Source organism: Oncorhynchus keta, chromosome 4 (genome assembly GCF_023373465.1).
Source record: "Oncorhynchus keta strain PuntledgeMale-10-30-2019 chromosome 4, Oket_V2, whole genome shotgun sequence".
Classification (NCBI taxonomy): Eukaryota; Metazoa; Chordata; class Actinopteri; order Salmoniformes; family Salmonidae; genus Oncorhynchus; species Oncorhynchus keta.
Genome location: NC_068424.1, coordinates 50621970 through 50649931, shown reverse-complemented (window position 1 = coordinate 50649931; position 27962 = coordinate 50621970). Strand labels below are relative to the sequence as shown.

General features: G+C 41.5%; 2 protein-coding genes across 5 annotated transcripts in view; both read left to right on the top strand.

Annotated features, from left to right (window-relative positions):
- The first annotated feature begins 1713 nt into the window (after positions 1-1713).
- Positions 1714-7462, top strand: LOC118377028 (RNA-binding motif protein, X chromosome-like). 3 transcript variants are annotated; one of them, XR_004824145.2, is made up of 10 exons: positions 1714-1835; positions 2469-2594; positions 2903-3009; positions 3115-3268; positions 3432-3572; positions 3671-3785; positions 3909-4040; positions 4125-4210; positions 6347-6438; positions 6564-7462. XR_004824145.2 is itself a non-coding variant. In XM_035763854.1 (9 exons), exons 2-9 carry the CDS (start codon positions 2486-2488, stop codon positions 5081-5083), a joined length of 1131 nt encoding a protein of 376 aa, XP_035619747.1. In that variant the 5' UTR covers positions 1714-1835; positions 2469-2485; the 3' UTR covers positions 5084-5383. The 3 variants fall into 3 exon arrangements, 2 of the variants coding, with proteins under 2 accessions (XP_035619747.1, XP_035619738.1); XM_035763854.1 differs by lacking the exons at positions 6347-6438; positions 6564-7462 and adding an exon at positions 4770-5383 and having other exon boundaries at positions 3459-3572; XM_035763845.1 differs by lacking the exons at positions 6347-6438; positions 6564-7462 and adding an exon at positions 4770-5383.
- Positions 7463-10992: 3530 nt separating this feature from the next.
- The window catches only part of LOC118377005 (rho guanine nucleotide exchange factor 6-like), a 29924-nt gene continuing 12954 nt past the window's right edge, over positions 10993-27962 (top strand). For both annotated transcript variants that reach the window (XM_035763827.2, XM_035763818.2), the window contains exons 1-12: positions 10993-11288; positions 12541-12624; positions 14900-14984; positions 20184-20302; positions 20470-20674; positions 20789-20841; positions 20981-21075; positions 22865-22960; positions 23239-23361; positions 24697-24835; positions 25671-25730; positions 27172-27318. In XM_035763827.2, coding sequence (XP_035619720.1) covers positions 11124-11288; positions 12541-12624; positions 14900-14984; positions 20184-20302; positions 20470-20674; positions 20789-20841; positions 20981-21075; positions 22865-22960; positions 23239-23361; positions 24697-24835; positions 25671-25730; positions 27172-27318 — 1371 coding nt within the window. In that variant the 5' untranslated portion in view covers positions 10993-11123. The remainder of the gene's footprint in view (positions 11289-12540; positions 12625-14899; positions 14985-20183; positions 20303-20469; positions 20675-20788; positions 20842-20980; positions 21076-22864; positions 22961-23238; positions 23362-24696; positions 24836-25670; positions 25731-27171; positions 27319-27962) is intronic.

Here is a 27962-nt window from a genome sequence, read left to right as displayed (position 1 = left end):
TTTAGCAAACTACCTAAATTCTTATTCTTCCATGCTTTCAATGTTCTATATTTGTATGTCTTATTTAGAAAGTATGCTGAATATCCCATTACATTAGGAAAACATGACATGTACATATATATATATATTTTTTTTTTTAAACAGCTGGATCCTTACTATCTGGGGTCCTTGGGGCGGTATTACCACATTGAAGTTGACATTTACAATTGTTATCGTTAGGAAAAGGGCTAGGAGGTTATCGAAAATGCTATCCTAGCCTGCTACGAAAATCACTTCTGGTCTGAACTGTATCGAAGTGGGGTGAAGTTAAGGCAATTCCACAAATTATAGATGGATGTCAATTCTTAGATAAAATGCTATAGCAAATTCTTAAGAACTACTCTTACTTCTGAGTGTTTCTCTTCAACTTTGAAACGGAAATATATACGACAAGATTTCACAAGGATTTATATAGTCATAATAAGAACCAGATACCTTTCTTTTCCCGTATCACCTAAAGCTAAATCAATTCTGTTCATCTCAAAACAGTGAATGACATTTGCCCATGTAATGATTTCTTAAGACACATATTTAAACTTGACCACTGTCTTTTTTGTAACTCTGCTATTCTACATTGTCGTCATTCAGCAGACGCTCTTATCCAGAGTGACTTGCAGGAGTGAGCGCATACATGTCATACTTTTTTCTTCTTCTCTGTAGTAGACCCCCATGGGACTCGAATCCACAATTCTGGCGTTGCAAGCGACTTTTGGCAAGCGACATGCCAACTGAGCCACACGAAAAACATCAGAACATGTTTTCTTCACATGTCAACTCACTAAAACCTTTTGGGATGCATTTCAATATGGTTTACATATAATAATCTTATTAAACCCACTTTAATTTAAAACAGTGCCAGATTTGGTTTCCTAATGTAGGATAGAAATTATGAATTTATTTACAATAATTGTATTATTATGGAAACATATTTCAAACACAAATGTTGTTTCTTAAAATCTACCCCTCAGTTTGTAGTATTTTTGAATGAGGTTACATGAAGTCTTTGAATTTAGTCCATTCTAAACAAGCCCTATGTCTTTATAGTAACTTTTGTATTCTGATGCTACCGCACGGCAAGCGGTACCAGAGTGAGACTTCTTAGCAGATCTACCCGCAAGCCATTTTAACAGCTCTAACCCCAAGCCATAAAAACCCCGAGCAGCTAATCAAAGGGCTACCCAGACCCCTCTTTTACGCTGCTGCTACTCTCTGTTTATAATCTACGCATAGCCACTTTAACTCTACCTACATGTACATAATTACCTCACTTACCTCAACTAACCGGTGCCCACGCACATTGACTCTATACCGGTGCCCCCTGTATATAGCCTCGCTGTTGTTATTTGACTGCTGCTGTTTAATTATTTTTTTCCTTTTATTTTCTATTTTTTACTTAACACTTTTTTTGTAACGTATTAAAGCATTGCTGATAAGGGCTTAATAAAGCATTTCACTGTAAGGTCTACATCTGTTCTATATAACAAATACAATTTAATTTGATCCCTGATTAGAAAACCTGGTCTTTGTTTTGTTTACTTCTTTGTTTCATTTTATGTTGTAATATTTATTCGTGATTTTTCTAGTTGCTCGGTCTGTTAATTAGAACAACTGTTTTTTGTATGTAAAAAGTGACAATTTGATTGTGAACATTTTTTTATATTTTTAGAATAATTTAACAAATAAAAAGGTTGGCAACTCCTTCCGTGTGCGTGATACCACGTGATCAGTATACGTTTACCTTCGTCGTTTCGTATTTTCCTGGAGGAGGCTTCGAGCGTGTCGTGAAATTTTAAAAGGTAGGTTAGACACTGCTCACATTTGTGCACAATGTCTTGTCTGTTTTACAGATATTAAACGGCCAACACACTTTAATGTTTTATAAAAATCCGTTGAAAGATACATTTATGCACGCACGTTTGCTTTATCGACCAACAGCTAGCCAACCAGTCGCCATTTTGAGCTTTGTTGAATGAATCCACAGTTTCGTCTTTTTTTTTTATTTTCTTGTTAATGTACTAATAATGCACTTTAACTGGCAATGCCCCCCACGTGGTTATTTTATTGTAAACTAACTAGCTAGTTTGTAACGTGGCTTACTTGTTTGGAAGCCATCTTAACTGGAAGGAGTAGCCACAAATGTTTGGAAATGCTAGTTAGCTTGTCATTCATTCCCCATTTGACGCCATTTTGTGCTGTTAAAACGTACCATTCTAGTGGACAATGCTGTTGTTGGTAAACGTGGCATACTTCCAACAACTAACGCGTATATTTTAATTTAATATTATGCTAGCCAAGATGGCTAACTGCATGTTTCGAAAACGAGTTCGGGACAGGTTGTTTTCTCAAATATGCCCTAGTCCAAACATGCTCATTTGTTTCACAAACGTTGATCTGGTGTCTCCATGGAATAACGACTATTCTCTTAATAGCTTAAACCGACCCAAATATGGCAGAGGCTGACCGACCAGGGAAGCTCTTCATCGGTGGCCTGGACACTGAAACTAACGAGAAGGCCCTTGAGAAGTACTTCAGCAAATATGGCAGAATAGTAGAAGGTAAAAATAAATGCGTTAACTCAATCATTTTAAATGCATTGCCCATGCATGGCTAATACTTATTTATGCAATTGTATGTGGACAGATTCAGCAGTACCAAGCTGCAGTCTTGATTCCTTTAATGGATAAACTGTTATGACTAAGCAAAGTGTGAGAAAGTAAATTAATAACCAAATGGTTTTGATCAGCAATAGTTTTGGAAGAAATGCACAATACCTCTAAAAAGTTCTGAGTATCAGTTCGGATTAATATTTTGTAACCTAGTACAGTTCCTGTGTGAGCACTAAGTAGATATTTTTCCTTTCCAGTTCTGTTGATGAAAGACCGTGAAACGAACAAATCAAGAGGTTTTGCTTTTGTGACCTTTGAGAGTCCGGCAGATGCAAAGGATGCTGCGCGCGAAATGAATGGGAAGGTAAACAATTGCATTGTTTTTTAAATTAAAATGTTCATATGACCCCTAACTTATGTAGATCGTATACATTTCTAATTTTAACGGTATAATCTATTTACTTCTCAGTCACTTGATGGTAAGCCAATAAAGGTTGAACAAGCAACAAAACCTCAGTTTGAGTCAGCAGGCAGACGCGGCCCACCCCCCATGCGTGGCCGCGGTCCCCCTAGAGGTCCTAGAGGATCTAGAGGAGCACCAATGAGGGGTCCACCATCCAGAGGTACCTTTACAGAAGTACTCACAGGGGTTGTGGTATTGGGCATTTATGCAAAGTATTATTGTAAAACCACCTAAATTGGATTAAGTATGTAGGCTATGAAACTGGATTTGTTTTGTGAGTTCTGAGCTTGCCATTAATATTTGCATTTCTTGTCTGCCGAAAGACTACTATGATAACGTAGGGATTGTAGAACCCTTTTTCAAAGGGATTTCGTCCAGAGGCCCTCCACCACTGAAAAGGGGACCTCCGATTCGTAATGGAGGCCCCCCACCCAAGAGACATGCTCCTTCTCCAATGGGCAGACGTAAGTGTGAGGACCTCTCGACTTTATCACTATGAGGACTGACTAAGCATGTAGTGCCACAAAGACATGATGATTACATGGGATCTTGTTTTCTTTAGCTTCCATGTCTAGGGACAGGGACCCCTATGGCCCACCCCCTCCTCGCAGGGACTCAATGTCCAGAAGGGATGATTACCCATCACCAAGAGATGAATATTACAGCACAAAGGACAGGTGGGTGTTCCCGTGCAAAAAATCTCTCACTACCCATTTGGGGTTGGTTACACATTCTGAATTAAACTTCTTTAGAAATTTCACATTGCTTGTTTACACGTGGCATATTTTCCCATTTGACAGCTATTCTAGCCGGGAATATGTGAGTTCCAGGGATACACGGGACTACGCACCAACGCCACGGGACTATCCACCAAGGGATTATCCCCAATCCAGTTCCCGTGATGAATATGGGTCAATGTCAAGGGGCTACAGGTATGGTTGACTTGTGAGTCTAAAGATTGTGTAGGTTTCTGTTGGCATCAAAGTGAAGTAATGTTACACCATTTCTTTCACCAGTGATGGTTATGGTGGAGGCCGGGAACCCAAAAGCTATATGGAGCGCCCTAGTGCAGCCTCTTATCGAGAGCCCTACGATGGTTACGGTAAGATTGACCACTTAAGTGTAATGGCAACAAGTTGCTCTAGTCTCGCAACCTGCTCAATGTGGCCCTGGGATTTGGTGACCATATACGCATCACGAGTCCATGGAAACGCCCAACAAAGCTTCTTGACCAATCATTGTTCGCTCAACAGTGTCGCAAAGTAATCCCTCAAGGAGTCATGCACACAAGTCTGTTTTTGGGGGGTAAAACGACCCTCACAAAACCACCAAGACCTCACTGAAAAAAAACGTGTGACCAATGTGCACCTCGAACAACTGGAATTCTAAAAGGAAAAAAAAACAGCTACTCAACAAAACATGGCATGCTGAAAGGGGTTTCATTTGTATTTTATGTTCTGCCAAGCTTGGATAAATAATCTGCCAAAGCACCTAAATGTTCAGTGTAAATTTTTGTTCAGATCCCTAGCATATTGGAGACTTAAACGTGTAGTTGCTATTGATTGTCATTAAGAAATACTCACGGAAAAGATTGGCTCATAACAATTCAGCAAAGTGTGTGAAGTGAAACGTGCCAATTACCTGACCCATTGACCCTGCAGGTAACTCACGCAGCGCCCCACCCTCAAGGGGCCCCCAACCATCCTACAATGGCAGTGGCGGAAGCAGTCGCTATGACGACTATGGAAGCAGTTCCCGGGATGGATATGGCAGTCGTGAAAGTTACCCCAGCAGTCGGAGTGAACCATACCCTCCTAGCCGTGGTGAGCGAATGGGCAAACAGGAGCGGGGGCCAGCACCCCCAATCGAGAGAGGCTATCCCCGTGAAGCGTACAGTGGCTCAAGTCGCGGGGCGCCCCGTGGTGGCCGCGGAGGCAGCAGAGTCGATAGAGGAATTGCCCGCAGCAGATACTGAGATGGATATGACACCAGAGCGATCGTTACACAATGCCTGCTCATTCGCTACTTGTATAGTGAGGGGAAAAAATTAGGGATGTCAAATTCCATGGACAAGCTTAGGTTTTGAGCTGTTTATCCTCAGCCTGTCAATTTCTTTTTGTTTTAAGTGTTAAAATTACTTGTTTTATATTTCCCCGGCCCATGTGATACCATTGCCAAGTGATGAGTGTTTATTTTTTGTACATTTAGTGCTGTTATGTCCTGCTATAGTCTTGGATATGGCTTTCATACACTAATAAAGTTTTTAACCAAAGAACTTTCGCAACGCTAATGGATGTTCAGAAAGAGACCAGAAACTGACATAAATGTACACCCATATCCCAGCGCACATCTACAAGTTCTGTCCACTAGAGATCAGTTGAGATGCAGTTAACTGAAGCTTGTAGATGACACTTAACAGTCCTGTACTTTCAGTCAACCAACCGGTTGTCTGAGGATAAAGCAAATGTCACTTTCCAAACTCTTCATCGGTGTAGTTTTCTCTGGATATGGCTCCTTCACCATAGAGCCAAACAATGGTGGCTTGCAACGACCTAACCAAAGAAAGACCCCAACAACCAAACGCAAGAGTCTTTTCAACACGACTGATAGTGTCAACAGCTGGTAAGCAAAGCAAACCTTTTTGTTTCTCGTCTGTGAAATTAATTTCATGCCCAATTAGTCTGCTCAAATGGTTGGTGTGCGAGCCACTGGGTGCACCAGGGAAAAAAAAAAAATGGCGTTCAATTTAAAATGTCATATTTCGTCAACCAAATTCATATCAGCAACATAAGGAGTTATATTTCGCTTGATAAATGATGACTTTGCCACTAAACCTAGGTTAAGGGTCAACAGGTAACTTGTCAACAATGTGCAGAATCACGAGATCACCTTTGCCGGAGACTTTTTCTTTTTCTCCAACTTAAGTATGGCAAATTAGTTTATTTTACTAAGGTGCAATATTGATAAGGTGTTTTTGTGTACCATGGATTTAATTTTCTTTTTTTAGTAAGTGGTGTAGTCAAAGCTCATCTTGTCACAAGCATGCCAACTCACAAATGGAGACAACTCGGAAGACCAGCCATGTCCTAACAACCAAACTGGGAAGTGAATGGGAGCGAGAAAATCACATCGGACCATTGACTTATTTTCAAGGGAAACTGGCGGGTTGGGTTATCAACTTTCTGTAATACAAAATCAAAGAAATGGCAGGACATTCATTTATATTTTCTTGTTTCAGGTTGAGCTCTAATGGAGCAATCTCCTGGAACTATTGCTGATTCAAGCCTTCCTGTTGGTTGATGTTGGACCATCGCACAGCGAACCGAACAGGTATGTCCAGCACCAATTCAGTGATCAAAGAACAGTGTTTTAAACACATTTGAAGAACACCTGTGGACAGCCACATGCCCCATGTTAACTTTGTGAAAGACTGCATCTTTTCTTCACTGTTTCAGGTACCTGTGCTGGCACCGCTCCCAATTACAACTAATAGTGGCAGGTGCCTGCATGGAAACAACCAACATCATTGGACACAAACCAGGCAGAGAAATGAGACTCAAAAAGGAAGGTCATTCTAATGCCTGGTCTAAAAAAAAATGACCTTCGAACAGCAAAAATTATACTGTTCCCTAAAGCACAACCATTCATTGCTGGAGTTAAGCAACTTCATTAAGATGGTACACCAGAATTGGAATGCAGATTCTGTTTGGTTTGCTGAGCCACATTTGTGATAGGCATCTAGATTATAGAATGTTTCCTTGCCAGATATGGTGGAGCCCATCAGATAACACAATTGTCTGTTTCCTGATATTGCAGTGGAATTGGAAGCACACACAACCATTGCTTAGAATTATCCAGTGTCTCCCAGGTGTGGACAGAAGAACAGTTATTACAAAGAATCGAAAGCTAAATTAACCCGTGTAGTGTTTTTGTTATTCACCTAATGTCCGTGGGTCTGATGTACTCGCAACATTGTTGGGTTAAAACAATACAGCCATAACAATGAACTTAGTTGTGAATCAATTACACGTAATATAGACAGCATACATGGTTAATAATTATTTACCTCTGCTACATCACATTTATCAATAAAACTGCTGTTTTCTGTGATTTTTTTTTTTGCAAACCAAAAATCTATAACCAAGACATTGGTGGAATAAATCATGTTTATCTTAAACAAATATAAGTGAAACAAGGTTTTTATCACTATTGATGTTTATTGCTTTGAACTGAACAAATTGGAAGGAAACATTTTACATACAGAAATGATAAATGGGCCCCCCTGAACATAAGTAATTAAAGCCGGTCTGCACACCAAGAGGGACAATTTTACTCTGTGTGTGTTGCAAATGTATTTCTTGCACTTGCATCTGTACTGTGTCTTCCTGTCCTTGTGTCCACGCGCAGCTTCTTGGTGCTATAGTTACAACATCACTCTTCTGGTGGTGGAGTTGTTGGTGCCAGCATCCTCATGATGGCTACAGAACCTGGGGACCTTGGGATATCTTTCCTATGGATTTAAGGTCTTGCCCAGCTCCTTGAGAAAGAGCCATCTCTTCTGGAGCTTCCCTCTGCTCCAATCTGAGTGCTACGCCATCCAGATGACAAATGCGTTGTATGGCAAAATGTTGAATATCACAAGTGGCCAGTGTAGGGTTATTTTACAGCTGTAGCCATGCACTAGCTTGTCTAAATTGTCCACCCCTCCTTTTGTGGCATTGTAATCCATTATGAATTGTTTTTGGATATTTCTGGCCACATTTTTGCCTTTCTTTGGCACTTAGGAGACTAGTGATGTGTTGGCCGTGAACACAAACTTAAAAGAATCTATTGGTCTGTTCCGTGTCGTCAAAAGCTGAGGTGGGAGCTCTGGGTTGTTTTTTTTTGTACTGTTCCTACCATTGTCAGCTTTGTCTTGAGGAGCTTGTCCGAAGTAAAAAAGTTATTGCATGTGATGGCCAAGGAGTCCCTGTGTCTTGTCCAGGACAACCCGCCTCCCTTGGTTCTTCTCAGGGGCTTCTTCTGGCTTCCCCGTATACACTTGTAAGTTCCACACATATGATGAAGCAGTGTCATAGGTAGCCCAGATCTTGATTCCATATTTTGCGGATTTAGACAATGTACTGCCTGGCATAAGCTGCTCATCAACAGTAACATTGGGCCCAGGGTTGGAAAACGGGAAGGCGGTCCACCCATTAGTCCCACACTGACCTGATTGTGGCTAGCTTGTCTCTGCTGCAGAGCTGGTCTGGTGTCTCGGTTACCGAGGCAGATAATACTGGAAGGAATGTGGAAGATTTCCAGAGACATTGTTACACAGAAAAGTTCTCTGCCAGTTTCTGTATCCTACAGGAATTCTGTGGACTCCCCATTGGATCTGAAAACACCAGCAAGGATAAGAACACCAAAGTATGCATGTAAATTAGTTTGGTCCATCTCTCCCAAAATACCCTCCAAATTAGTGCAGTCCAGAATGATTTTCTGGGTGGTGTCTGGGATGAACAGTTCAAAAGAAGACTTTATGTCCTACACATGAGTAACCACCATCCAAGTCGGACCTGGTTGCATCCTTATCACATTGGGAGCCAAGCGAGGTGGCTCGTTCCTTGGGCAAGAAGACCATTCAATCCCAACAAAAATTGGACATCCATATTTCTCCTCCTGCAGGTTGCTGACGGGCTTTTCCTGTGGCTGGCTGAGGGTCAATCTTATCCTCTTCTTCCAACTCACTGTCAGACTCCGAATTAATAATAATAATAATATATGCCATTTAGCAGACGCTTTTATCCAAAGCGACTTACAGTCATGTGTGCATACATTCTACGTATGGGTGGTCCCGGGAATCGAACCCACTACCCTGGCGTTACAAGCGTCATGCTCTACCAACTGAGCTACAGAGACATGATCATATTCTGAAAATTCTTCATCTTCCAAGTGGAAGACGCTCCTTACAAACTAGCTTCTCTCTCTACAAAAATGATTTCTAAGGCCCTCTGAGCAGAGATTATTTTTGCCCTACTGATTGATTGTGGTAAGGAGCCACACATGCAAAGCTATTTATTTGTTGTGTCCCTCCCCCAATTTGCACCTGGCTGGGGTAGAGTGGGAAAATACTGATGTATTAAAGTAATGTATTGTAATAGCATTGTGCAGGTTCCCACAAGACATTGTGTAGTTTCACACAATATAAAGGGTAAAGAGTGCAAGAAAACCGGGAAACGGAGGTTCTTGGTGCTATGTTGGAACAGCAGTTCAAGTCAACATTTTGGACACACCTACTCATTCAAGGGTTTTTCTTAATTTTTACTATGTTCTACATTGTAGAATAATAGTGAAGACTTCAAAACTTAAATAACACATGGAATCATGTAGTAATGAAAATGTGTTAAATCAAAATACATTTTATATTTGAAATTCTTAAAAGTAGCCGCCCTTTTGCCTTGATTACAGCTTTGCACACTCTTGGTATTATCTCAACCAGCTTCACTTAAATGCTTTTCCAACAGTCTTGAAGGAGTTCCCACATTTGCTGAGCACTTGTTGGCTGCATTTTCTTCACTCTGCGGTCCAACTCATTCCAAACCACCTCAATTGGGTTGAGGTTGGGTGATTGTGGAGGCCATTTAATTTGATGCAGCACTCCAACACCCCTTCTTGGTCAAATAGCCCTTACACAGCCTGGAGGTGTGTTGGGTCATTGTGCTGATGAAAAACATGTGATTGTCTCACTAAGCGCAAACCAGATGGGATGGTCTATCGCTGCAGAATGGTGTGGTAGCCATGCTGGTTAAGTGTGCCTTGAATTCTAAATAAATCACAGACAGTGTCACGAGCAAAACACCATCACACCTCCTACTCCATGCTTCACGGTGGGAACCACACATGCGGAGATCATCCTGTGTCTCACAAAGACACGGCGGTTGGAACCAAAAATCTGAAATTTGGACTCATCAAACCAAAGGACAGATTTCCACTTGTCTAATATCCATTGCTCATGTTTCTTGGCCCAAGCAAGTCCCTTCTTCTTGTGATGTCCTTTAGTAGTGGTTTCTTTGCAGAAATTTGACCACGAAGGCCTGATTCACACAGTATCCTCTGAACAGTTGATGTTGAGATGTGTCTGTTACTTTAACTCTGTGAAGCATGTATTTGGGTTGCAATCTGAGGTGCAGTTAACTCTAATGAATTTATCCTCTGCAGCAGTGGTAACTCTAGGTCTTCCTTTCTTGTGGCGGTCCCCATGAGAGCTAGTTTTGATTTCGGGCTTGATGGTTTGTGCGACTGAACATTAAGAAACTTTCAAAGTTCTAGACATTTTCCAGATTCCCCCCCACACACACACACATATTGTCACAACACAACTGATTGGCTCAAACGTGTGAAGGAGAGAGAAATTCCAAAAATAAACTTTTAACAAGGCACACCTGTTAATTGAAATGCATTCCAGGTGACCACCTCATGAATCTGGTTGAGATAATGCCACGAGTGTGCAAAGCTGTCATCAGGGCAAAGGGTGGCTACTTTGAAGAATCTCAAATGTAAAATATAAAACACTTTTTGGGTTACTACATGTGTTATTTCATAGTTTTGATGTCTTCACTACAATGTAGAAATTCGTTTTTTTTAATAAGAAAACCCCTTGATTGAGTAGGTGTCCAAACTTTTGACTGGTACTGTACATAATAGAAATGAAAATGTGTTCTTTTACATGTTTTTCACAGAAAATGAGCCAAGGCCAATAAGTTTAAAAAAGTTTAAAAAATAAGTAATTGTATAATTTTTTAAGGTAAATATTGAAAATGGTTCCCTTAGACCCAAACGCCACACAAGGGTTAATGGCTATATGTCTTTGTACAGTGCTTGTTATTAACCAGTAGGGCTACCCCCATACTAGTGCTAACGGAGTTTTTACAAGCAGAAGTGTGATACGGATGTGGGTAACAACATTTTGATACAGAGTTCTGGAACTTTGCGCCTTCGTTGGGGATGCATAATAAGGAGGGTTAATTGGAGCTATGAACCCAGAAGAGCAGACGGTTACGTGGCTGATATCATTAGGGGTACTTAATTCACCCAAGAAGAACATAGCTGACCCAGAGGAATTTCTGAAAACATCTCTGAAAGATGGGGTCGTCCTGTGCAAACTTATGGAGCGGCTCGTGCCCGGCTCTGTTCCAAAGGTAAGCGCAGCATTTTAAATGCACTGTTATAAGTGCAACATAACAGTGAGTGATAACGGGAAAAGTCATGTACAAAGTCATAACGCTTTTCAAATGCGAGGGGAAAAAACACTGGCAGCGTCTCTGGAGAGGAAGGGAGGGGTAGAATGATCAAATTGCTCATCTCCATTCGAGAAATGTAATGTAACATGTCTTAGTTAAAACATTTGGAATAAATTAATGTGCCACATGCAACTTTACGATGAGCCATATCAATAATGTAAAATGTTGTTAAATTTGTATAGGATAACTTGCTGACTTCCTGTGAAGTGAAAAGTGTTCCGCATTCTGAAGTTCACTAACGACTCGAAAGAGTTTATTTATTTTTCTGTGGTTTAGTCTTAAAAGTAACTATAACGTTCCAAAACACATTAAGTCACCAAATATTCTTATATATTCAACCTGATGCACATTCTGCTATCCAATGTTTTTTCTCACCTGTGCTAGATGCATTTGCATCTGTTGTTTATGTTGAAGTCATATCACATGAAAGACTATCCAGGGTACACTTTTAGAATGATATGATGGCTACAAGTTAAACTTTTAGAATATCACTTTTATTAATTGTGGTCTTATGAATGTATAGTAGTTCCACGTGCATTTTGTGATACAAAAAGTAGGCTCCGAGACAGAATGACAAACAATGAACATGCACGCATATCGATATGCAGCGTTGCACTTTTAGCAGGTTGATTTATATGGGGCACCCGACATTCACTGTAATATATTTTGTACAGGCCAACTGAACGCAGTCCGTAAAACAAAGGAAAACATACATGATTAACTTAGCTGTAATGCACTCTTCTAAATTAATTTCATCCTATTTAAAACGGATGATTGTCACTGACTAGACAAAAAAAATAAGACGCAAAGCAGCGGAGAAGTGAGAGGTCATCTGCACGTCACTTCCTCCTCAAAGGCTCGCTTCCTGATGCGACTGCCCCCTTGAGCGAGTTTGAGCGAGAGGTGGGTTTATGACCTGGTGGGTTTATGTATACATGAATGAGACAGGCGTAGGAAGATTCCACAGTTACTTTGTAAACTGTAAGATATATACCAACATCCTAAAGCATACCGTGTGTTGTTACTTTGTTTCTTTTCCCATCTTGAGTTGTCATTTGCGTCAACGCCTATAATTAAACCAAATTAACCCGTTATCTTTATCTCCAAGGTAGGCTATGTTTTTATATATTTGTTTCGTGTCTCTTTTTAGTACTGTCAGGATCCGAGAAACGAAGCCGACTGCATCGCTAATATCAAGGACTTTTTGAGAGGATGTACATCCTTGAAAGTAGAGGTAAGTCATTTCAAACATCTTTTCTTTGTGGTGGTTGTTTAATCTGCAATGTTTTTCTTTCTTACATCACATTTTAATGGTCGCATACACATATTTCGCGGGGGTGTAGTGAAATGCTTTTCTAACACATCTTATATGATAGTGTGTTTGTTGTTGTTGGACATTTTGACTGGAGTTGGTTGCCGAATTCTTGTTTCTAGGCTCCAGTAAATGGTTAACTACAAACTTATTTGAGGATTGGTGTCATAGCTGAGAAATGTGAAGCCATGGTTAGAAAATAATACTGCATGACTGTGGCAATATATTCAACACAGGTTACAGTCTTAACTTGCCTAGAACTGGTTTGCTGTTATTTCAGCACAGGTTGTTTTCTTCTGCATGTAGAATTTGTTTGGCACATGTCTCTTGCTTGCCTTGTGGAATGGGGCTACCCTCTTAAGTAGGCATGCTTTCAGTCACTCCCACAGAACACACAGACAGACAGCGGCTTGTTGATGGGTCTCAACTGAGACTGCTGCTGTCTTGAATAAGGCTCCACTGTCCACTGTTTGAGCAGTGTACATTGAACAGCAATGCAATTCAACAGAAATCTAGCTGTACTCTCTACCTTTCAAGTGAAAATGACCCCCCCCTACAGCCACAATAAGAGGTCACATTGATATTTATGTCGGCATGTAGCATATTCAGCAGAACCCGCACTAAACTCGTCTCTCCCTCAGGCCTAACATATTTCCAGCACAATGAATGGTGATGCAGATAATAAGAGGGTGATGGAAGTCCTTTCCTTCCCTATGCAGTATAGTGACTGCCGTGTTGGACAGTCGTGCCTCTCACTCCCCAACCTTTTATAAATAGTCCTTTCTGGTCTTGAACCACAGAAGTTGGTTTGTTAAAAAAAAGTAATTGAATCAGCCAGGCTCGCTGCTGCAAGTCAAGTGGTTGAGGAAGAGAAACGCTGGCTGGCCTGTTTTTGTTTTGGGAGGTCCCTTCTGCTTTCATGCAGCGATCCCACTTCTCCTCCATAATTAGAGCCTTTGCGGCAGTGCAGTAGCTCACGACCGCAAGGATTTGGAGAGTCCCAGTAAAATGTCATCTTGACCGTTTTTTTTTCCGGACCATTGCAGTTCGGCCCTTCCCTTGCTCTGGTCAGTGATGCCCTTCCCTTGCTCTGGTCAGTGATGCCCTTCCCTTGCTCTGGTCAGTGATGTGATGCTGAAACCCTCTCTCTTTATCTTAACCACAGACAAAATAGGCACGTGGGGCTGTCATGTGACGAGAGAAAGCGAGCAGTCACTCTCTCAACTTTTCCTTCTGCGCAGAGATGCAGAAAGGGGAAGCAGCAGCAACGGATTGAGGGCCAACTTGACCAGTTCTAGTCGACTACAGTATAGTTGAATATATATATATACAGCCTGAGCCTGCAGTATTTTTTTTTTCATAGACATCTACAGTAATATACAGTTATAACATATGTGAGTCATATACTACCCAGCCCCTGCTCAAGGCTCTTTGACAAAGACGGACAAGTGAGTTTCATATGTCATATTTTAGCCTCCGATGGCAGATTGTTTAGCTATTATGTCACTGTGTTTTGATTCACACTTCGGTTCTCTGTGGATGTTGTCAAAAATGAACAAGCAACAGATTGACATATGTCAGTATTACAAGCTGCCCCAGTAGTCTTTCATCTTGACATGGTTAACAGAGAGCCAGATGTGTTGTGATAGTCTTACCAAAACTGAAGCGTGACTTATGCACTACCACTGAGTCACAGTAGCTTTGGCTCTGAAGGGCTAGATAGTCAACCAATTCCTCATGCCCTGCTACCCAAACTCTATATCTAAGATGTTTTATTTAAAATGTGAAACTATAGCTGCTAGAGGAAAGTGGATAGCTGGCTGTCTGTGAGGCCGGGAAACAGAGAGCGAGTGCTCAGTGTGCATCGAATGGCAAATGAGGAGGGAACCGCCTGTTTCGTTACCAAAACCACTATGCCACTAAAAATATGGTTCACATTCAACATGTCTCTGTCTTGTTGTGTGCAAGTCGTATTCCATTGTGTGTTGTTGCTGGGCTGCAGTCAGGCTTCTCAGTGTGATAGTTAGCAAGGCAGCATCTCCTACTTCTTTGTTATCAGTGAAAAGCCTCTCTTGATGCTAATGATTTATGACCTACTTCTCTTCCTCTGCTGTTTTTAGTCCGTCATATGAGCAGCTAGGCATTTTGCTTTTGAATTGAAAGTGTCTTCTTTGTGTCTTTTCTCCTCTCCTGCCAGCGATTTGAACCAGAGTGCCTGTACACTGGGGAGAACTTTAACAAAGTGCTGACCACTCTGCTGGGAGTCAACTTTGCCACCCAAGGTCAGTCTGATGACTGTATTGATCTGCTCTGGGCCTTATTCAGGAGGATGCAAAGCTACAACATGTTCAGATAGAAATGCACTGTGTAAAACGGGCATGATTCTCACTCTATACAGCTAGCTTATACTTCTATCTTCAAGGTTGTAAACGTTGCACCCCACTGAATAAAGACCATAATGTTTTTTTTAAGGCTGAGACTGAAATAATATATACTCGTCTTCATTATCATGCAAGTTAACGTTGTAATCATTGATGTGTATGCTACTAAAGATAATACACATGTATGCCACATGACTAATCTGCCCTCTCTAAAAGAGGAGCCAAGTGGAGTGAATCATTTTACAGCTACGTGTTAGCGTGTGCACTGCCGAGACTCCTAATGACCACGTGTAGCGTTGTCGTTTTTCTAACGCACTCTGCCATGTCTGTGAGGGTGTAAACATGCTTGTCATGTTTTTGTTTTGTCGCCTGGATTGGTCCCAGAAGGCCTTGTGAATCATGAAAGGTGTCTTGTTCACAGGCAGCTAGCATGGCTGTGTCTCGCTGTTTCTACGGGCCTCCTGCAGAGTACCATATTTACTATGATGACTACCGTGTCTTTGGCTCTCGTCCTACTGAACACGCCTGGCTCTTTTCTGTCACATTGCATTCGAAAGACACCTGGCTGAGCTTGAATAAGGCTTTATTCGTTGCAGCAAGTTCAGTGGTATCAGTGGAATTGACTTGGCGGATACAGTGTTTCATTGTCAATATGAGGAAATTGTATTTTAAGTCAAAGCAACGGTGCAGCTTGGCTCTAAGACGTGCACGTGCTAAATGGCAATACTGTCACTCCAATCGAACCAGTGTTTGTCTTTTTTGCTAGTGCGAAGCTTTTGCTGCGAAGTCTAAAAGCTTTCAATGTCTTCAAAGCCATCAGTTCACTGTATCTGTTACAGTCTCGTTATCAGTTTGAAGTTCTCTTAGCGCCAGTCCTCATCAGAGAGCATGGATAGTACAGGCCACAGCATGAAAACTGGACCAAAAGCTCTCGCTCTGCCCTCTCTCCTCTCAGTGATGTGATCAGCTTGATATGCAAATCATCTAATGGTGTCTGAGAGGACCAGAAGCTATTTGCCAATCTTCAAAACATCTAGTGCTGTTCATTTGGGCTGAATTAGTCACATGCACTTTAATGTGATCAAGAAGAGGCATCTCTCTGTAATTCTGCTGCCTGTGATTTTCTGGCAAGCCTCCGCACAGAGTGTCCTCTCTCTGTCGCTGTCTCTCTGTGTGCTTGTGTGCACAATCTGACAGTGCAGCTGCAAGAAGCAGTGGTTGCCAGGCCACAAGGAGGGAGCTGCTGACTACAGGGCTTGTCTGGGCGTCTCACTGCATGTGCTGAGGCATGTGGAATCCGTGTGATAACCCCCCCCCCCACACACACACACACAGCCCTAAGAGAAACACAACAACTTCTACTATACTGGCCTGTCGTTTTTGCTCTTTTGGCCCATCTGCAGCTGCAAAATGATGAGGAATGGGAGTGAGGTCAAGATTGGCTTTGACTCTTGGCGGTGCCCTAGAAATTGTTGGCTGAACCAACATGGATATCCACTACGTAGGCCTAATGCTGATGGGAGTGCCCTCAATTGTAAAAGGGGAACTCAGAACCCCGGAGGCACCTTTTGTAGTTTGATATCTTTCCTGTAGCATACATGGCCAGGTCTCCAATGGATTTGTTTTTCTCAGGTCTAAAAGGTTGAATAAAAACATGATCGTGGTGTTTTTTCCTCCAGAGTCATCTCCAGACTGTAGCAATATGGTAAATAACATGACTCACTGATCAGTGTCAGAGATACTGGCTTTGCCAATCTCTCTTCATCAATTCTCGTTACAATGGTCTCAGTCTGTATAGCTAAGAGGATATCTGGCTAATCCTGTCTTCCAGATGGTTGGCTCTCTATCAAAACATGTCTAAATAGCTTAGCGATGATCTACTCTTATAATGAAAGGAGATTAGACAAAGGTGTTACTCCGGGACACTGTCCCTCCTTTAGACTCCTTACCAGCCAACAAGGATGCACATGTATCATGTAAAGTCATGTGTTAGCTCATTAAAAGATTATTGATTTGCTGTCACTTCCCGACACCGATACAAGTATAGATCTAATACTGTGCTGACTAAGTTGTAAAGGATGGCTATGGGTCCATATTTGGCTTTGTTTTAGCAGCTTGCATTGGGAAAGAGTGTGGCTGTGGCAGAGACATACCCAGGTCTGTTGGTACTGCTGTGTCTGGATGGCTGTTTGTCTTATCTCTATGCGAATCATAAAGAGCTGATGCATCACTGCGCCTTCAAGGGAATCCTCTCACATGATGGCTGCCAGGTGTTTTCCAGTATTAGTCTGGTAGTCCTACAAGGCTTTCCTCCTGTCTGAGAATGCTGAGGAGAGTTTGCTAGTCAGCTCTTTGAAGATGATTTTGTTTATGTCCAAATCAACCTGCAATACATTATTTACCATTCATAATCTGAAACGCAACCAAAACAAACTGCAAATGCATCCAACAAGTTTGTAGAGTCACAAGCTTGATGTAGTTATTGTGTGCCAGGAATATGGGACAAAATATGATACTTTTGACTACTTTAATACACTATAAGTGAATTTGTTCAAATAATTATGATGCCTTCAAATGGAGGTACTAGATGCATAAAGTGCTTTAATTTCTAAACAGATAGAGTACCAATCAGTTTATTTTTACAATTTTTCTACATTGTAAAATAATAGTGACGACATTGGAATGATGAAATAACACATATGGTATCATTTAGTAACCAAAAAAGTGCTAAACAAATCAAAATATATTTTTATTTGAGATTCTTTAAAGTAGCCACCCTTTGCCTTGATAACAGCTTTGCATTTTCTCAACCAGCTTCATGGGGTAGTCATCTGGAATGCTTTTCCAACAGTCTTGAAGGAGTTCCCACATATAATGAGTAGAGGTCGACCGATTAATTGACTGGCCGATTAATTAGTGCCGATTTTGTTATGAAAACTTGAAAATCGGCATTTTTGGACATCAATTATGGCTGATTACATTGCACTCCACGAGGACACTTTGGCAGGCTGACTACCTGTTATGTGAGTGCAGCAAGGAGCCAAGGTAAGTTGCTAGCTTGCATTAAACTTATGAAAAACAATCTTAACATAATCAGTAGTTAACTACACATGGTTGATGATATTGCTAGTTTATCTAGCTTGTCCTGCATTGCATATAATCAATGCGGTGCCTGTTCATTTATCACCAAATCACAGCCTACTTCTCCAAACGGGTGATTTTAAGAAGCGCATTTGTGAAAAAAGCACTGTCGCTGCACCAATGTGTACCTAACCATAAACATCAATGCCTTTCTTAAAATCAATACACAAGTATATCATTTTTAAACCTGCATATTTAGTTAAAATTGCCTGTTAACATGAATTTCTTTTAACTAGGGAAATTGTGTCACTTCTCTTGCGTTCTATGCAAGAAGAGTCAGGAAATATGCAGCCGTTTGGGCTGCCTGGCTCGTTGCGAACTGTGTGAAGACCATTTCTTTCTAACAAAGACCGTAATTAATTTGCCAGAATTGTACATAATTATGACGTAACATTGAAGGTTCTGCAATGTAACAGCAATATTTACACTTAGTGATGCCACCAATTAGATCAAATGCGGAACGGTTCCGTATTTCACTGAAAGAATAAACGTCTTGTTTTCGAAATGATAGTTTCCGGATTTGACCATATTAATGACCTACGTCTCGTATATCTGTGTGTTATATTATAATTAAGTCTATGATTTGATGGAGCAGTCTGACAGCATTCATTCAAACAGCACTTTCGTGCTTTTGCCAGCAGCTCTTCGCTGTGCTTCAAGCATTGAGCTGTTTATGACTTCAAGCCTATCAACTCCCGAGATTAGGCTGTAAATACTATAGTGCCTATAAGAACATCCAATAGTCAAAGGTATATGGTATACTCTTCCTTTCCTGTGGCGGTTCTCATGAGAGCCAGTTTCATCATAGCTCTTGATGGTTTTTGCTACTGTACTTGAAGAAACTTTTGAAGTTCTTGACATTTTTCGGGTTGACTAACCATCATGTGTTAAAGTAACATTATTTGATATGTTCTTGCCATAATAATATGGACTTGGTCTTTTACCAAATAGGGCTATCTTCTGTATACCACCCCTACCTTGTCACAACACAAGTGATTGGCACAAACACACTAAGAAGGAAAGAAATTCCACAAATTAACTTTTAGCAAGGCACACCTGTTAATTGAAATACATTCCAGGTACCTCATCAAGCTGGTTGAGAGAATGCCAAGAGTGTGCAAAGCTCTCATCAAGGCAAAGGGTGGCTTCTGAAGAATCTCAAATACATTTAGATTTTGTTTAACACTTTTTTGGGGTTACTACACTACTCTATATGTGTTATATTATAGTTTTGATGTCTTCACTATTATTCTACAACGTAGAAAATAGTAACAATAAAGAAAAACCCTTGATTGAGTAGGTGTGTCCAAACATTTGACTGATACTGTATGTATGAAAATACCCTCAAATAAGTACATTCTGTACTGTTGCTTCATATAAAACACAACTAATCCAAAATGTGGTAGAACCGAAATAAATGTTTTAGCTTCACCATCCAAATAAATATGAGTGTAAGCACATTAGAGGTATGAATCATTAGGCCTTTGCCCTCTTTGATGTTTGTCATTGATCATGTACAACAAGGTCTCTGGGCTTGTCTGTGTTAGATGGCTGCTCTGAGCTGGCCAGGGATCAATTCTAGCTTGCAGAGTTGGTGATTCTGTTAAGCGCAGCAGAGCCAACAGCCTGCACTGAGACACCTTCTCATCAACAAGCTGCTACCACTGTGCAGTCCTCAGCCCAATGCTGTTTAACCTAACTACTGAAGCAGCACTGACGTGTATGAGAGAGCGAGATATTTGTGTCATCTCATCTGTTATGAGTAATGTGTAATTGTATAAATGTGACAGGGATTTTTGTACTTGATTATAAGAATGATGTAAGTTGTTGTATTCATGACTGACTGACAAACATCTATATAACCTAAGTTATTTGAGTCCTTGCACTCACAATGTCTTTTTTTTTTTGTGGATCATAATGAAATATTCAAAAGTCTCGGTCTGTGTTTTTGCTCCACAGACTGTGGCACTGAGAGGTCATGTCCCCAGTCCGGCACATCCGCTCCTAGTCAGTCCACCTCTTCCCACACACTATCCTCATCCAAGTCCAAGTCCCTGCGCAGACCATCCAAACCAGTGGTAGGGTCACACAAACACGCGCACAGCTCACAGAGTTCATGTCAATTCCATTTCAAGAATGTCTGTTTTATGTCCTGAATTGGCTGCATTGAAATGGAATGGACCCCAATACTGGTTGTTGCGGTTGTTTACCACTCAGTAAACTGACATGCATTCTACCCAACCAGGAGATGTCGGAGAACGGCGGGGGCGGGCTGCTGCTGGTGAAGGCGCGCTTCCAATTCAAGCAGAATAACGAGGATGAGCTGTCCTTCAACAAGGGAGACCTGATCGGTGTGTCACGCCAGGAGGAGGGCGGCTGGTGGGAGGGCACGCTCAACGGCAAGACGGGCTGGTTCCCCAGCAACTATGTCCGCGAGGTCAAGCCCTGCGGTGGGTTGGGTTGGGGACTGGTCTATGTAGTACCTGGAATGGATTTAGACTAGATCATTTTGCATGTCACTTGCTGCTCCAAAACTCGGGTTCTAATTCCTTTATGCCCTGCAGATAAGCCTGTGTCTCCTAAAGCCACTCAACTTACCAAGAACTACTACAGTGTGGTGAGTGGGCCCTCTCCCATTGGTTCTCTCTTTTCTACAGCTCTGTATGCGCTGGGCCATAACAGCTTTACTTAGGGGAACTGTATAGGCTGTAACACCATGGATGTGGGATGTGGCTTATTTCAATGATCTTTCTCAGGTGGTGCAAGACATCCAGGAGCATGAGCGGGAGTTTGTCAAGGAGCTGCAGACAGTCTTGAGCTCTTACCTACGACCTCTACTGGCAAGCGACAAGTAAGCTTCAAGAACAAGGATGGAGGATTCATTCAGATGTTTATTAATCTTAAAATACCAATTACTTAAGAACGTTGTCATTGTGAATCTCTCTTAGAATGACCTAGAGTGGGGCAGAAAAGTATTTAGTCAGCCACCAATTGTGCAAGTTCTCCCACTTAAAAAGATGAGGCCTGTAATTTTCATCATAGGTACACTTCAACTATGACAGACAAAATGAGGAAAAAAATCCAGAAAATCACATTGTAGGATTTTTTTAATGAATTATTTGCAAATTATGGTGGAAAATAAGTATTTGGTCACCTACAAACAAGCAAGATTTCTGGCTCTCACAGACCTGTAACTTCTTCTTTAAGAGGCTCCTCTGTCCTCCACTCATTACCTGTATTAATGGCACCTGTTTGAACTTGTTATCAGTATAAAAGACACCTGTCCACAACCTCAAACAGTCACACTACAAACTCCACTATGGCCAAGACCAAAGAGCTGTCAAAGGACACCAGAAACAAAATTGTAGACCTGCACCAGGCTGGGAAGACTGAATCTGCAATAGGTAAGCAGCTTGGTTTGAAGAAATCAACTGTGGGAGCAATTATTAGGAAATGGAAGACATACAAGACCACTGATAATCTCCCTCGATCTGGGGCTCCACGCAAGATCTCACCCCGTGGGGTCAAAATGATCAAAAGAACGGTGAGCAAAAATCCCAAAACCACACGGGGGACCTAGTGAATGACCTGCAGAGAGCTGGGACCAAAGTAACAAAGCCTACCATCAGTAACACACTACGCCGCCAGGGACTCAAATCCTGCAGTGCCAGACGTGTCCCCCTGCTTAAGCCAGTACATGTCCGGGCCCGTCTGAAGTTTGCTAGAGAGCGTTTGGATGATCCAGAAGAAGATTGCGAGAATGTCATATGTTCAGATGAAACCAAAATATAAATTTTTGGTAAAAACTCAACTCGTTGTGTTTGGAGGACAAAGAATGCTGAGTTGCATCCAAAGAACACCATACCTACTGTGAAGCATGAGGGTGGAAACATCATGCTTTGGGGCTGTTTTTCTGCAAAGGTACCAGGACGACTGATCCGTGTAAAGGAAAGACTGAATGGGGCCATGTATCGTGAGATTTTGAGTGAAAACCTCCTTCCATCAGCAAGGGCATTGGAGATGAAACGTGGCTGGGTCTTTCAGCATGACCATGATCCCAAACACACCGCCCGGGCAACGAAGGAGTGGCTTTGTAAGAAGCATTTCAAGGTCCTGGAGTGGCCTAGCCAGTCTCCAGATCTCAACCCCATAGAATATCTTTGGAGGGAGTTAAAAGTCTGTGTCGCCCAGCTACAGCCCCAAAACATCACTGTTCTAGAGGAGATCTGCATGGAGGAATGGGCCAAAATACCAGCAACGGTGTGTGAAAACCTTGTGAAGACTTACAGAAAACGTTTGATCGCTGTTATTGCCAACAAAGGGTATATAACAAAGTATTGAGAAACTTTTGTTATTGACCAAATACTTATTTTCCACTATAATTTGCAAATAAATTCATTAAAAATCCTACAATGTGATTTTCTGGATTTTTTTTCTTCTCATTTTGTCTGTCATAGTTGAAGTGTACCTATGATGAAAATTACAGGCCTCTCATCTTTTTAAGTGGGAGAACTTGCACAATTGGTGGCTGACTAAATACTTTTTTGCCCCACTGTATGTACCTTGTTTAACATATATTTTTTTAATGAGTATTCATTCTACTCATTATAATTCTATGTTCTCTGTTGTGTGGTGTCCAGGCTGAGTGTTACAGACAGTGGCATTCTGGGCGCTAACCTGGAGGAGATCCTCACCTTCCAGCAGGGCCTGGTTCTGGCTCTGGAGGAGTGTACCAAGTAAGCGTGTGAGAGTGTTAATGGCTGTGGTGGAGGCACTGCTAATTTGAGGCAACTGAATCAAACCACATTACCCTAACCGCATGTCAAATCTGCCACTAGACGTTTTACATGCCGGACTGTTTCTATCAGATATTCTGTTGAGATGTTGATCTAGATTGGATGGCCTCGGACGACGTGCACCCCCTAGTGACCGATATCTGAAACCAAAGATACAGGAACAACCCAACTGTTGTCCTACCAACTAACTCACCCACTTCTCTCTGTGCGTGTTGCAGGGTTCCAGAGAGCCAGCAGCGAGTGGCTGCCTGCTACCTCAACCTGATTGGTCAGATCAGGATGCTGTACCTGTCCTACTGCTCCAGTCACCCTTCAGCTGTCTGCGTACTCACTGACCACAGGTCAGGCCTTATTGGCATCTCACTTCTGCATTACATTAATCTAAATTTTATTCACATTTCATTGCATTTAACAGTCAGTATAATAATGCAAGGAAAATGGCATGTTTTTGTGGATAACTTTGGAATTAGTTGGTGTTTTTCGTTCACCCACTAGGTGTCATACTTTCTCTCTCTAAATGTAGAGGTGTAACCAATGATGTGTATATATAAACCCTGGATGACTGACAGGAGGCTTGTGTTGAAGCCACCTCGCAGCCATCTTGGTACTCCTCCTGCGTTGTAAAAAAAAATAATAATAATTTTGGAAGTTATGGAGATACTAATAAATGCATCTGCATTTGTTTTTCTATTACAGACTCCTTAATGCATACTTTAAATTATATCTGAGCTAAACATAAAAAGAAGAAAAAATATATATATATAAACATTTTCCTTTTAAAGTATTTTTTGTGCGTGCTAATGTTACTGTCCCCAGTACAACAACAAAAAATACTTATATTTTGTCCTTGAAAATGTTTAATTGAAATACTGTAGAATTTCATTCATTCCTATGGAGGACTCCTACTTGGGAGTGCCAAAATGGCCGACCAGTGGCTTCAATGCCTCTCAATGGCCAATGCATATCGTTACAAATCCAGGGTTTATATACATTATTGGACACGACAGAGGGGTTTCTCGCTTATCAGTTGTAACTATGAATGAGTGACCTTCAGTGTGTAGCCAACCGTCATCATATCCTCACTGTGTCATTCACTACAATCAGCCCGGAGCCTCTGTGCACCTCTTAATGGATCCTCTGCTGTCCTTCACACACGGTAGTGGTAATTAAAACCAAGAAATGAATCAAGCGGTTGTGTAATTATTATGTTAGTTTAGCAAATTAATCATGTATGCTATTTTGCAACAATTGTTTATTTCCCCCGTCTCTTGCTGCACAGTTAATGTGAAAAGATGCACTGCAGAGAAAACACACACGTACAGGAAGCTGCACACAGGATATCTATAGTTGTGGTTGTTGTTCAAGACAGATGAGGCACTTTCGATTTCACACTAAACTAATTAGCATCTTTCATACTGTGGGATCTTTTTAAGTTTTGTCCTTTCACTATCAAACAAATTCAACATTGACTTAATTGATTGTTCACTCCAAAATCAATGTAGAATCTTTCCCCTTTATCTCTTTACATCGTGTGTGTGTGTGTGTGTGTGTGTGTGTGTGTGTGTGTGTGTGTGTGTGTGTGTGTGTGTGTGTGTGTGTGTGTGTGTGTGTGTGTGTGTGTGTGTGTGTGTGTGTGTGTGTGTGTGTGTGTGTGTGTGTGTGTGTGTGTGTTGTAGTGAGGAGCTGGGTACGTTTATGGAGAGCCAGGGGGCCAGTACGCCAGGCATCCTGACCCTGACCACCAGCCTGAGTAAACCCTTCATGAGGCTGGACAAGTACCCCGTACTGCTGCAGGAGCTGGAGAGACACGTGGAGGTACAGTAGGCCTCATCTAGACCCAACATGGAGGGCAGTTGCTTAACTCTCTATAGGCCCATCTATGGAACCATATGCAACTGAAATGTAACTCTCCTCCGCTGTCCCAGATGGCACTCCGCTTCAATGCTCAAATACCATTGCTATACCACCTTTTGATATCCCTCCCAAACATCTTAATGTAGTTGGATTATTTACATTTTATTTTTTTACATCCACCTTTTATTCAGGGGTGAAAGTATATTTAATTTCTTACTGGTACGGTACTCTGTGTGTGTGTAATAGCCTAGGTGTAATCATAGAATTACATATAGAATCCCTATTCATTTCTTATGATCTCTGTAGGCTTAGTAATGGATTGTCGTAACATTTGGCATGTATTACATTTTAATGTGGCATTAACACAACCAGTCATGTTGTCTTCATCTGATTGTCGAACAATCACTTGAAAAAGGTTCTCCTGTAAGCTACCCGTGCACGTTCGTCCACTCACAAAATAATTCCAGTGTCCGAACATTGCTCTGTGCGCCCACCATTTGATGAATGAAAACGGCCTTCTGTTACGAAACCCCTAAACATGTATTGTAACTACATCCTGCGATGGTCATTAGACTACACGATGGATGCGTCCACTGCTGTCTGCGCACGTCTCCGTCTCGGCCACTCGTCTCCGCCTTGGCAAAATGGAAGTGTTCTCATCAAACCACTATGTAACCCACTTATTCTTTTCCATTGACTTCCTACCGGCTTACTTTCAACCCTGACTTTTTATGAGGTGGTGTGTATAAAACCTTAAGTTAATTAACAGTTTTTGTTGTTGTTGACTGTCTTGCAGGAGGCCCACCCGGACTACAGTGACATCTTGAAGGCAACGGTGGCTTTTAAGAGCTTGGTGGTAGGTACAGAACCCCTGTGCATTGTAGAATCTTACTAGTCTATAGTAGCATCATCTATTCTATATCACTAACACACTACAGAGAGAGAGTTTTCAGTGACTTGTCTATCAGTGAGTACATTTACATATACAATAATAATTTAATATTAAACTGATTATGGCTGTAGGCAAATGATGAAATAGTCATGTAAACAGGGTACAATGTTTATCCTAATCGGCGTACGGTCAAAATCTAATACAGCACATGCCGATTTAAAACGCCTGGGTTTCTGCGCAATCTTTTGAATGATTAGGACATGTAAACAGCTTAATCAGCGCTCCAGCGGTGTATTTGATCTGTGCATGTGCCAGGACCCGTAGGTCAGAGCCTTCCTCTAACGCGCGAGTGAAGTGAGTTCAGAAAAACTGAAAATATGCTTCTTAGAAATAGTTTTCACATACAAACGTTATATGTCTGAACTCCGAATCAAAAAGCTTTCGTAAAAATAACAAGGTCACTGTGGCAGGTTTTATTTTGATTGGAAATTTTCTGCATTTCTCAAAAGTCCCATCAGGTAGCCTGATTTCAGATGTGTCCATGTAAACAGGATTATTCTGGAAATCGTTCTTCTTCCCAAGCATGTGCAAGTTTTAAACAAACTATTATATTCACCTTACTATCCACAATAATCGCATTATTGTGTGCAAATAACCGCGATCAGTGTCTTCATGAAAGCACATTTTCATTGTATGAAATGAATAAAGGCTTATCTGAAGATGGGTCAATGTTTTCTGTATCTAGTTCTTATGTTGCCAAACTGAGTGGGAGGAGCATCACATAAAAAAGGTCAAATAGGCGGTGCTTATATTAACCTGTGTGAAAGGGCATTGATACGCCCATCTCAGCAGTTTTAATAAATAAAATATATTGCTTCCTGTGTAATATGTCCTCAGTGAAAAGCTATTTCCTACGGTGGGTTGTTACTGAAATAGCAGCACAGATTTTGAAGACGAGCGTTAGATGAGAGTCAATACAAGGTGTCTGTTGGAGAAATAGTTTGAGAGGCAGTTTCCACTGTGGCTGAGAGTACTTTAGTCTCTTGAGGTGTCTGTGTGTGAGATGTGTGCTGGGGGAGTGTGTTTGTGCTTCCCAAAGGTTAACTTGTTCTTTTGGGTCCGCCAGGCCTATTTACATACGCTCCTGCTCTTTATGTCTGAGTCAGAACTTGGTGGATGTTGCTTTGTCATTTTGTCTTTGTGAGAGGGGGATTCCCCCTTCTGGTCCCGTAAACTGTTCTCTGTAACTCGTTATACCTGTTGCAGTAATGCTGTATCATGGACATTTTATATTATATTAACCCAGGCTTAAAATGGCTCTCTTATTGTCTGTCTGTTTCCACCACACACTAACAGTGTCTCATATGCACTATACATTAATTGGCACCTCTCCCTCTCATTTCAGACCCAGTGTCAGGACCTGCGGAAGCGTAAGAACCTAGAACTACAGATCCTGTCAGAGCCAGTGAGAGGCTGGGAGGGAGACGGAATGAAGTCTCTGGGTCACGTGGCCTACATGTCCCAGGTGCACATGCAGAATGGGACCAATGAGGTGAGAGCAACAGATACGGGTGTCCTTATATGCTGAACTAAGATGAGTTTACCAATGGTTAATGTTAGGATTGGGGGCGGTAAGCTAATCATAGATCTGTGTGTATCGGCAACTATCCAGACGGAGCGCCACAGGCAACCTCCGAGAAGGTCAAAGTTCAAAGTAACGACTCCAATGGCTCCTTTCACAGCCATGTGGTTGAATGGATATTCATGTTTTGAGCAGCATGCATGTGTGCTTGGGCAAAGCAAATAACGGGAAAAGTGAGGTGGACCAGTTACTTTTTATGCTTGACAAACAGGAAGTAAAATTGTTGCTTGTTTTTTCACTCACAGGCTTAGAATCGATCCAAGGACATATTTCCCCTTTCAGAATTGTAATATTTCAGCACCTGATGACTTTATTCAGAGCAGATAAGTTTGTTTCCGTCCAACACGTTCTGAAGATGAGTCCTATGTTGTGATCGCAACCGCCTCTCCCACATTAAGCCAATGTTATTCAAATATTTGAATTCATTATGAATCAGAAACCACAGACTGTAGAGTGAAAAGTCATCCCCCCTGTAGTGTGGTTTCTGTGTAGGGGTCGAATATGAGGATCTGAGGGCTGAGGGGAACAAATGTCTGGCTTTGTTTTGGTCTTAT